Source organism: Aedes aegypti, chromosome 2, assembly GCF_002204515.2.
Source record: "Aedes aegypti strain LVP_AGWG chromosome 2, AaegL5.0 Primary Assembly, whole genome shotgun sequence".
NCBI lineage: Eukaryota > Metazoa > Arthropoda > Insecta > Diptera > Culicidae > Aedes > Aedes aegypti.
In genome coordinates this window covers 374,060,230-374,072,494 of record NC_035108.1, presented here as the reverse complement: position 1 = coordinate 374,072,494, position 12,265 = coordinate 374,060,230, and the positions used below count along the sequence as shown (strand labels likewise).

At 39.0% G+C, this 12,265-nt stretch overlaps 1 protein-coding gene across 1 annotated transcript in view; it reads right to left on the bottom strand.

The window, feature by feature from the left end:
• Positions 1 to 10,740, bottom strand: part of LOC5577298 — a 47,751-nt gene extending 37,011 nt beyond the window's left edge. Inside the window, exons 1-6 of the mRNA XM_021839636.1 lie at positions 10,518 to 10,740; positions 10,133 to 10,462; positions 9,937 to 10,070; positions 9,706 to 9,876; positions 9,204 to 9,648; positions 9,099 to 9,140 (exon numbers count right to left, since the gene is read on the bottom strand). Coding sequence (XP_021695328.1) covers positions 9,099 to 9,140; positions 9,204 to 9,648; positions 9,706 to 9,876; positions 9,937 to 10,070; positions 10,133 to 10,462; positions 10,518 to 10,667 — 1,272 coding nt within the window. The 5' untranslated portion in view covers positions 10,668 to 10,740. The remainder of the gene's footprint in view (positions 1 to 9,098; positions 9,141 to 9,203; positions 9,649 to 9,705; positions 9,877 to 9,936; positions 10,071 to 10,132; positions 10,463 to 10,517) is intronic.
• Positions 10,741 to 12,265: the final 1,525 nt, after the last annotated feature.

The window sequence follows — 12,265 nt, the reverse complement described above, 5'->3', positions numbered from 1 at the left end:
TAAGAAAATGTCTTCAAGGATTCTTGCACAGATATCTTCAAGGCTTTTTTCAGGAATTCCTCCAGGAGTAACACTTAAAACAATTTCTTCAAGGATTACTAAAGATCTTTCTCTAATGATATCTGCAGAAATTTTTCCGAGGATTCCTCCACGGATACATACAAAAATATCCCCAAGCAGTTCTCTCGAGATTCGTTATTCCGGGATTCCTCCAGGGATGATTCTACGAGGAAATTCTACAAGGATTCCACAAGGAATTTCTGCAGGTGTTCTAATATTCACGAATTCCTCAAGGAAATTTCATGAAAAGCCTCAAGAATTTCTCAAGATAATCTTCCAGGGATTCCCCAAGAATTTCTCCAGGGATTCGTACTGGGTCTTCAATAATACTCCATGGATTCCCCCAAGAGTTCTTCTTGAAATTTCTCTAGAGATTCTCCCATTAATTCCTGCTAGAATATTATCAGAACTTATGCTAAAAATTTCTCCATGGATTTCATTAAAAAAAAATCTCTACATATCCTACAGTAAAATCTCTATAATTTTTTTTTTAAATCTTTTCACGGATTTCTTTAGATATTTCTCCTTAGATTTTTCGAGAAATTTTTCTATTTTAATACTCCTATAAGGATTCTTTCAGGGATTTATCCAACAAAAATCTACAGGGGTTTTTCCAGCAAAAAATCTACAGGGGTTTTTCCAGGGATTTCTCTAGCGATTCCACCTGCAAAATTTCTACATCGATTCTTCCTAGGATACGTCCATTCATCAGTGATTCCTCCAAAGATGTCTCCAAGAGTCCTTCATGGATGCCTACACTGCCCATATCTGCATATTTGTCACATTCGACATTTTTGACAAATTGAAGTTAATACTATGGAGAGTCATCAAATGATAAATACTTTCGATCAACTTACTGAAATATGTGAGATTGTTCTAGAAAATTCGATAAAAAAAACCAAGTTGTTTTGTCACATTGGTAATTATAACCGCATAACAGTAACATTGAGATTATAAATGAGCCTCGTAATGTAACAGCAATGAAATTTCTACCAGAATTATTTTCTGACTATTCACCTAGTATGCGATATGAGTTGTACAAAATATCAGCCTCAAATAAGCACTTTTGAGTTCCTGGTAATTTTTAGTAATTTTAGTTTCCTCCCATACTGTCATCAAATGTACTCTTGGTATTCCATTTACTCAATGCCTACTTTTGTCGAATGTTACAAATATGCAGTTATGGGCAGAACATGAGTCTATCCAAAGACTTCTACAGAGATTTCTCTAAGCAAATCTTTACAGGAATTCCTGCAGAGATTTCTCCAGCTTTTTCTTCAGGAATTTCTCCAAGGATCGCTTCAGAAAAATCTCTACATGGTTTCCTGTAGATATCGTTTCAGGAATGAACTGGTAGAGATTTGACTGTATAAATAAATGAAATATGAGTTTCGTCTACGCACTCTTCATCATAAATAGAACGTTGAAAAAAATAAAGACTGCGTAACTGAAAAGCATGTATGCTGTTCCGGGGATTTTTGTAAGGAATTTCTCCAGAGCTTTCCTCGAGAATCCCTTCATGGGCTCTTGCAAGAATTTCTCCAGCGACCCCTATAAGAACTCCTAAAATAATTTCTTGTAAAATCCCCAATTGAATGGTAGAATCTCTGGAATAATTCGTTATAGAATTTCGGAGCGATCCCTGGAGGAAATCTTAGAAGTAAATCCTAGAGGAATCTTGAGAGGACTACCAGCGGAATGTCTGGAGAATTCACTGTGGAAATATTTTAAGTAATCCTTGAAGAAATGTTACTTAGAGAAACCGCTGACATTCTGCAAAAATCTCTGTAGAGATCTTCTTGGAGGAATCCTTAGGGGAATCTCTTATTTTTTATTAGAGGAATTTCAGGAGAAATCGCTTGAAGAATCTTTGGAAAAATCGCTGGAGAAGTGCTTGAAGTAATCTATGCAATAATTCCTGGAAAACTTCCCTGAGGATGGATTAATTCCCGGAGAAATCTATCTGGAGTGAATTCTTCAGAGTTTTTGCAATTCTCTCACAGGTATTTTTTTTTTTTATTGAATTCTTCTACGATCTGATTTTAAAATTGTTTTCGGTATTTCTCAAGTTATTATTTTTGGATTTGACGGAATAATAGTCTGATTTTTTTTCTAAAGGATAATTTTGAATATGCTCAAGAGGATTTTTTAAAAACACTTCAGAGTAGTTTTTAATAATGCGTCCCAATGAAGCTATTTTTGAAATTCCTCCAGCTGTTCTTTCTAGTATAAGTCCATAAAATATTTCCAACATTCGTTCGAGTTAATGTATGAATTCCTCCACGGTCATTTATTCAATTGTTCCAGAAATCTACTGAAGGTCTCCTCGAAGTTCTACATGAGTCTAATTTGATTCTTCTAATCCTTTATTATAGAATTCTACGAGAAATTTGGGTTTTTGGGATTTTTTCATTGGCGTTTGCGAAATTGCTTAATTATTTTACAAATCTGACGAAATTTTTCTGAGTTCTTCCTGCCAATATTGTTATCATACAAAACCTGTATGCAAATTCTTGTTGAAATTTCTGCAGAAGCTGATTCAAAAGAAATGTCCAGAAGTTAATGGAGAAGAATGTTTTATGTTGGCGTTACTATCCTGTTAATTATTTTTACTTACGCAAAAATAATTGATTCTGAATCAAATCAACTACTTCAGCACTAAATTTTACGTTAAATCAAATTCACACACTCTATTGATTTTACAGTGATACCTCCATGAGTCGATGTTCCATGACTCGATATCGACTCATGGGACCATAGTAAAAACAAACTTTCATGGTTACTATGATGGTCCCTAGAAGCTGCTATCCAAAGGAATGCTGTTCCATGACCCGATATTTCCATGAGTCGATGGTCCCTTCAATATCAACTCATGGAGGTTTCACTGTACTATAAACTTTTAATTATTTCAATAATAATATTGATAATTATCACTATCCGAACACATTCACATCTTTATACTTCAAGTCATGCTCGCAAATCTACTTACTCTAACTTGCGAAGAATAGTGTAGGTGATTAGATAATCACAACTCAAACAAAAGATTACGTTCAAATTAAATTTTATGACGTGCACTTTTTTAAGTAGGGGTAAGAAAATGTAGGAAGTTTCTTATGAAATGTGCTCAAGAATTTCTTTCGGAATTCTATCTCTTATTTCTTCTAGGGATACGCCACAGAATTTTTTTTTCGGTGACATCCTTATAAATTATTTCCTAGGAGAGACACCCCCAGTACTACTCAAGGCGTAATTTTATCAATTTATTTATTTATCCAATGATTTTAAAAATTACTCCCTATATTACTATTAAGGTCTTTTTGGAGTTTTTCACGAATTTCTTTCAGCAATTTATTTCTTTGTTTTCATTAAAAATTAGTCACGTGGTGGTCGTGTTCTGAACTAAATTGTGTCTCATGTGGAAGTCCTTATCCTCCTGAGCAACTTTGCCGAAGACAGCATCCTTCTATGTGCTCGCAATCTCGAGTTATCGCATAATAAGCCCCTACCGGAAGTTCATAGCAACACCAACGCCACGCAGCGGTCGAGTTCTGAACTAAATTGTATCTCATGTGGAAGTCCTTATCCTCCTGAACAACTTTGCCGAAGACAGCATCCTTCTATGTGCTCGCAATCTCGAGTTATCGCATAATTAGCTCCTACCGGAAGTTCTGAACTCTGAACTAAATTGTATCCCATGTGAAAGTCCTTATTATCCTGAGCAACTTTGTCAAAGACAGCATCCTTCTATGTGCTCGCAATCTCGTGTTATCGCATAATTAGCCCTTACCGGAAGTTCATATCGACACTAGCGCCACGCGGTGGTCGAGTTCTGAACTAAATTGTATCTTATGTGGAAGTCCTTATCCTCCTGAGCAACTTTGCCAAAGACAGCATCCTTCTATGTACTCGCAATCTCGAGTTATCGCATAATTAGCCCTTACTGAAAGTCCATATCGACGCTAGCGCCACGCGGTGGTCGAGTTCTAAACTAAATTGTATCTCATGTGGAAGTCCTTATCCTCCTGAGCAACTTTGCCGAAGACAGCATCCTTCTATGTGCTCGCAATCTCGAGTTATCGCATAATAAGCCCTTACCGAAAGTTCATAGCAACACCAACGCCACGCAGCGGTCGAGTTCTGAACTTAATTGTATCTCATGTGGAAGTCCTTATCCTCCTGAACAACTTTGTCGAAGACAGCATCCTTCTATGTGCTCGCAATCTCGTGTTATCGCATAATTAGCCCTTACCGGAAGTTCATATCGACACTAGCGCCACGCGGTGGTCGAGTTCTGAACTAAATTGTATCTTATGTGGAAGTCCTTATCCTCCTGAGCAACTTTGCCAAAGACAGCATCCTTCTATGTACTCGCAATCTCGAGTTATCGCATAATTAGCCCTTACTGAAAGTCCATATCGACGCTAGCGCCACGCGGTGGTCGAGTTCTGAACTAAATTGTATCTCATGTGGAAGTCCTTATCCTCCTGAGCAACTTTGCCAAAGACAGCATCCTTCTATGTACTCGCAATCTCGAGTTATCGCATAATTAGCCCTTACTGAAAGTCCATATCGACGCTAGCGCCACGCGGTGGTCGAGTTCTAAACTAAATTGTATCTCATGTGGAAGTCCTTATCCTCCTGAGCAACTTTGCCGAAGACAGCATCCTTCTATGTGCTCGCAATCTCGAGTTATCGCATAATAAGCCCTTACCGAAAGTTCATAGCAACACCAACGCCACGCAGCGGTCGAGTTCTGAACTTAATTGTATCTCATGTGGAAGTCCTTATCCTCCTGAACAACTTTGTCGAAGACAGCATCCTTCTATGTGCTCGCAATCTCGTGTTATCGCATAATTAGCCCTTACCGGAAGTTCATATCGACACTAGCGCCACGCGGTGGTCGAGTTCTGAACTAAATTGTATCTTATGTGGAAGTCCTTATCCTCCTGAGCAACTTTGCCAAAGACAGCATCCTTCTATGTACTCGCAATCTCGAGTTATCGCATAATTAGCCCTTACTGAAAGTCCATATCGACGCTAGCGCCACGCGGTGGTCGAGTTCTAAACTAAATTGTATCTCATGTGGAAGTCCTTATCCTCCTGAGCAACTTTGCCGAAGACAGCATCCTTCTATGTGCTCGCAATCTCGAGTTATCGCATAATAAGCCCTTACCGAAAGTTCATAGCAACACCAACGCCACGCAGCGGTCGAGTTCTGAACTTAATTGTATCTCATGTGGAAGTCCTTATCCTCCTGAACAACTTTGTCGAAGACAGCATCCTTCTATGTGCTCGCAATCTCGTGTTATCGCATAATTAGCCCTTACCGGAAGTTCATATCGACACTAGCGCCACGCGGTGGTCGAGTTCTGAACTAAATTGTATCTTATGTGGAAGTCCTTATCCTCCTGAGCAACTTTGCCAAAGACAGCATCCTTCTATGTACTCGCAATCTCGAGTTATCGCATAATTAGCCCTTACTGAAAGTCCATATCGACGCTAGCGCCACGCGGTGGTCGAGTTCTAAACTAAATTGTATCTCATGTGGAAGTCCTTATCCTCCTGAGCAACTTTGCCGAAGACAGCATCCTTCTATGTGCTCGCAATCTCGAGTTATCGCATAATAAGCCCCTACCGGAAGTTCTGAACTCTGAACTAAATTGTATCCCATGTGAAAGTCCTTATTATCCTGAGCAACTTTGTCGAAGACAGCATCCTTCTATGTGCTCGCAATCTCGTGTTATCGCATAATTAGCCCTTACCGGAAGTTCATATCGACACTAGCGCCACGCGGTGGTCGAGTTCTGAACTAAATTGTATCTTATGTGGAAGTCCTTACCCTCCTGAGCAACTTTGCCGAAGACTGCATCTTTCTATGTGCTCGCAATCTCGAGTTATCGCATAATTAGCTCCTACCGGAAGTTCATATCGACGCTAGCGCCACGCAGCGGTCCAGTTCTGAACTAAATTGTATCTCATGAGGAAGTGCTTATCCTCCCTAGCAACTTTGCCGAAGACAGCATCCTTCTATGTGTTCGCATTCTCGAGTTATCACATAATTAGCTCCTACCGGAAGTTCATATCGACGCTAGCGCCACGCAGCGGTCCAGTTCTGAACTAAATTGTATCTCATGAGGAAGTGCTTATCCTCCCTAGCAACTTTGCCGAAGACAGCATCCTTCTATGTGCTCGCAATCTCGAGTTATCGCATAATTAGCTCCTACAAGAAGTTCATATCGACGCTAGCGCCACGCAGCGGTCGAGCTCTGAACTAAAGTGTATCTTATGTGGAAGTCCTTATCCTCCTGAGCAACTTTGTCGAAGACAGCATCCTTCTATGTGCTCGCAATCTCGTGTTATCGCATAATTAGCCCTTACCGAAAGTGCATATCGATACTAGCGCCACGCGGTGGTCGAGTTCTGAACTAAATTGTATCTTATGTGGAAGTCCTTACCCTCATGAACAACTTTGCCGAAGACTGCATCTTTCTATGTGCTCGCAATCTCGAGTTATCGCATAATTAGCTCCTACCGGAAGTTCATATCGACGCTAGTGCCACGCAGCGGTCGAGTTCTGAACTAAATTGTATCTTATGTAGCAGTCCTTACCCTCATGAACAACTTTGCCGAAGACTGCATCTTTCTATGTGCTCGCAATCTCGAGTTATCGCATAATTAGCTCCTACAGGAAGTTCATATCGACGCTAGCGCCACGCAGCGGTCGAGTTCTGAACTAAATTGTATCTCATGAGGAAGTGCTTATCCTCCCTAGCAACTTTGCCGAAGACAGCATCCTTCTATGTGTTCGCATTCTCGAGTTATCACATAATTAGCCTCTACCGAAAGTCCATATCGACGCTAGCGCCACGCGGTGGTCGAATTCTGAACTAAATTGTATCTCATGTGAAAGTCCTTATCCTCCTGAGCAACTTTGCCGAAGACAGCATCCTTCTATGTGCTCGCAATCTCGAGTTATCGCATAATTAGCTCCTACCGGAAGTTCATATCGACGCTAGCGCCACGCAGCGGTCGAGTTCTGAACTAAATTGTATCTCAAAAGGAAGTTCTTATCCTCCTGAGCAACTTTGCTGAAGACTGCATCCTTCTATGTGCTCGCAATCTCGAGTTATAGCATAATTAGCTCCTACCGGAAGTTCATATCGACGCTAGCGCCACGCAGCGGTCGAGTTCTGAACTAAATTGTATCTCATGAGGAAGTGCTTATCCTCCCTAGCAACTTTGCCGAAGACAGCATCCTTCTATGTGTTCGCATTCTCGAGTTATCGCATAATTAGCCTCTACCGGAAGTTCGTATCGACGCTAGCGCCACGCGGTGGTCGAGTTCTGAACTAAATTGTATCCCATGTGGAAGTTCTTGGTCCCCGAAGCAAGTTTGCTGAAGACAGTACATTCCTATATGGCCTGCATCTTATACAATTTGGTGATGACTGCAGATTTCTGGACTGAGTGTACTGAAATTCCACGTGGCCAACATGGTCCCCTTCGTAGCCGATTCCCGGTGGCCACTGGATCTGGAACCGGTATTCCAGGTAGTGATCAGAATCTTGAGGAGTATATCTTTCGAATGCGGCATAAATTTCATTATTCGGTTGATATTTCGCTGATTTATAGAGGTATACATTTCTGGGTCATAATGACCCCAGTATCTTATTAAGTTGTTTTTTTGTGGCGCCATCTTAGAATCACCTTAAGAAAAATTTTTTTTGGTCTTGCGCTTCGTTTCCACAAAATATTAAAAGTCAGGGAATTTCAGAAAGATCCGTTTGATAACAACAGAGATATTGCAGGTTGAAATTCGATTTTGGGTCATTATGACCCCAGTATCTAACTAAGGTTAATAAAAGTGCTGAAAGCTCAAAATTGCTCAGATTAATATTTACGCTGCAAATATTGTCTGTTTCACGGACAACAAAACGCGCCGCCAACTTTCAAACAGACCGACAAAATCGTCGCCAGCAAACAAATCAAAGGAGGTGGTTTGCCGTTATGTTGGTAAGACTGTTCAAACGTCAAATTTGCAGCGATTGGTAGGCTGGCAACGATTTTGGCGACGGTTTCACCGGCGACGATTATAAATCGTCGCGTCCGATAAGGTGCGAAATTTACAATAAATACAAAAGGTGAGTGCCCAAAGGAGCCCCCGGAATCAAAAGTAGTCCCGTCCGACGGTAACGCTACAAGTAGAGTTTTTTTAGATTACCTATTGCAAAACCAATGTGAGTACTGTACCTTATAAATCGTTCCTAATTGCTATTGACAGATACGTGTACTTTATCGAAATACGCGCATCTGTCTAGAGGTAAGCAATTTGGGCAAAATTAAAAGGTACAGTACTTAAATCTACTACTGTTTTTCGAGAGGAACAATAAATGTAGAGATTTTGACACCGCCAAAATCCCATGCAAAACATCTACCATTTGAACTCAAAAAAGTCTTCTACCTTCTTCTAAGTTTAGTAGGGGAAGGGATGGTAAAATGAACATCTTACAGATATCATCTTGTTCTGATAGAAACACGAGGAATTTGTATAGTTCTATCGCACAGTATCAAAAATAGGGATGTAACCTATAGCAGCAACATTAATTCAGACTAAAATAGGTAAATTTTCATATATTTTAATCGCTAGCAAAAATAAATTCTAATTCTAATTTTCATTGCGTTTCAGAAAATATATCCATAAATAGTTGTTACCCATTCAAAAAGGTACCAGATTTCACATTTTATCATAACGATATTCACCTCACTGAAAAACCAAGCTAAAAGTTACGTCAGTTCTAATTTTCAAGCGTGGTCAAGCGTTGATATTTCCATTAAAATTGACCTCCGAATCAACCCGAATTCTGGTTTATGCTCTAAATCGTCCGTGCGTGGTAAAAATTCATTCAAATTTGTTTCTTCTCGGTAAAAGGCACGGTGTTAATTTTGCCACCACCAACCTTAAATTCAAATTTAAGAGGAATATCGAAAACTCAAAAGTCTACCGAACTTAATCATGAAACAAACTTATATATGCTTACCTTTATATCATATAATTCCCGTATGATAGGAACTTTTGTTTCCTATGAATTAGATGAAAACACAATTAGTTTCCAATTCATGATGGATTTAAAAACAGCACGTACCCTGAACAATATTTTATGATAGCCGATATCGCGAAACGAGACAATCAAAGGACTATCGATGATCTCCCTTACGGTTTCCGGTCCACTGCCAGGAGAACTGAGCAATCCTCCCACTACTACCGACGTATAATAGTTGTAGACCACCAACACCAATAGGAGCAATGAGGAATAAGCAACCTTCAGGGAAAATCTCGGCGAAATTATACCCGGAATACCCTGTTGAGATAAGGTCCCAACGACGATCGCAATATATGCTGCCCAGGAAAGATTTAGCTCATTTTGAAATGTTTTGAAAAGCAATGTTCCGGACAACTTCAGTACGATCACTATCAACAGAAGGGTCAATAATAATGCAATCCAAACGGAGCTGCCGAACGGTTTGAAGAAATCTCCACCACCAGCAGCATTGGTCAATTCCGGTGTTATACGATAGATAAACCCAGATCTGGAAAAGTGTTTGATAGATTTGAGTATTTCCCGTTTATTTGTAGAAGACTCTTACTTGAATTCCCAACTCTGATGGATGATATCAAACTCCGCATGCCGATTTATCCTTTGAAATATCCCGGTGGCTGCTACGTCCGCTTCGTTACGAGCAAGAATTCCCACCACTCCAAGTCGATATCCACTTTTAAGACGCCCAGACCATCCTCGCGCCACTCGATATTTTATGCTGAAACCAATGAATTTTGTTTCACTGAACATTGCAAAAATGGTGCTATGAAAACCTTACGTGAAGTTATGGTAGTTCCGTAAAAAATTTAGTAATGCGTAATGGTACTTTACAAAAACTACAATTCCTGGCTCGCTTCCAGGAACTGATAGAATATTGTCCACGTCATCTCCCGTGACGTTATCACGATCAATCTAGGAAAATTTATAAATTCAATTTATTTGAATATCACCTCACAGTTTAATCTTTAACTTACTATAGTCGCACCACGTAACTGTATTCCTCCAAAGTTACCTCTCGCATAGTAACGGTTATAACTACGATCAATTACTAATCCATCACTGGGATTCCATTTGCCATATATGATATGGAATACATCTTTGCACAAATGTTTGCCTATAGTATGAACATCTTCCAGTTCGTAGTTCGTTTCATTTGTCATGATAATCGGTTTCCCAACGGTAACATCAGAATTCATTTGTATGGCATCTAGCTTATGAAGAATTTCTTTTTCATCAATTATCGAATTATCAATGCTCAGAAACAACCAACTGTAGGTAATGTTGAAGTACCTATTTACTGAAAACTGTTGAAATGTTAAAAAAAAAACTACTATTTACTATTCAATCCAGTTCATGAACCTTCTGCAAAACAACCAAAGATTCGTTGCAGCTGTAATCGAAAATGCACGCTGTTCTACCATAATATCCTTGGGGAAGCACTTCCGTCGCTAACAAGTTCTTGCTTTTTGCTATATTGATGAATCTCGATGAAATATTAGTGTATCTCATCGCTTGGTAGAGCTCATATGCTAAAACAGAAATGTTTAAGATTTGTCTGGCACTCGAAATATCTCATTCAAACTGACATTCCCTTTCATTGCAATGGAAAATCACCACACTTTTTGATTGTTTCATGTTGAGAAAATCGACAACGAAATCCGTGTTGAAAGCATACGTGTGTAAACAGAAGAAAATCCCCAAGAAAAGTTGATGGGACCACATTATACTGGTTGAGTGACATTCTTCCGGTGATTTCGTTATTTATAGAGCCGATTATGTATGGGGTCTTCTGGATGGATGATTGATTGATGGGAAAGTGCATCAGAATTGGTTCCAAGAAAAAAAAAACATCCAGAGTTGATTTTTTCGTTCTATAATAAGACTCAATAAGCATGATTTTCAATTTTTGGTTAGTTACACAGTTGTTTGCTTCTGTGTTTTGAAAAGTATTCTTCGAAAAACATTTGTTTTATAAATGTTTGAAGTTATACTTAGTTTGATCAAATGTAATAAATTTGTGATGGCCAATATATTTTTCTTTAACCTTCAAAGCAACATTAAATCTCATAACGAAACATTTAATTTTTTCCCTTAAATTTCCCTTTTCGGCTTTATAAGGAATTGCTATTAGAGTTACCCCAGGAATTAGTTCAGAAGCTTTTTTCTGGTATTACCCTAAAAATTTCTCTGTTACTTTTTTATATTCTTTCAGAAAGTTTGTACAGATTAGCATTAAGCATTTCGCATAAATTCGTAGGTGGTACAGTCCTACACCATTGTAAAAGGGTTGCCTCCTTCCTTGTCCGTTACCATCAGAATTTTGGGACTAACCTCTAACTCTTAGAAAAATTGACGCATCCTTCAATAACACAGCGTAACAAAAATGACATTTTTGCGTGTCTCAAGGATCAAATTATGTGTTTCTAGTAGATTTGGGGCTGCTGAATCTGATGCCGTTGTCAGAAATGTTCCAGCACGTCGCAATTTTCAGCTACAGGTCGCCAAAGTTGCATAAAACACAGGTTTTATTGATGTTTACATAAAAATTAAACAATGATTTATCAAAAATTTTTGGGATCTATTCCACCAAACATGCAAAATAAGACTTCAACTTTTATTTCAGATATTATTTGGTTGGAATTGCATGGTAAAATTTAGATTAAACCGATTTTTTCAATATGCTTACAGTCTACATACAACATTCTTTATTTCTTCTATATGGCAAAATACAATACTTTTCTAAACCATCAAAAAATAACTTTTGAGCATCGGAAGTAGGGGAACTTACGTATTCTCGGCAGCTTAAGCCGATGCCGTGCTTCTTTTGTAATTTTCTCGGATATCAGCAGACAAATTCCGTGTTTGTCTATTTACATTTATGCGTTGCTCAATCCTCTATCGATTCACACCGACAGAATTGTCAAAATGCTTTTGGAAACGTTTTTACAACGCTGCGAACATCCCTTGTCAGTGTGACTATTGTCGGCAGCCTCAATCTCTTCGGCAACTTTCCCATAGAGTAAAGTGGGGCAAAAGTTCGAGTGGGGTAAAAGTTTCTTTTTAAGATTTCTAGCTCAATTTAAAACAAATCTTATAAATGTCATGGT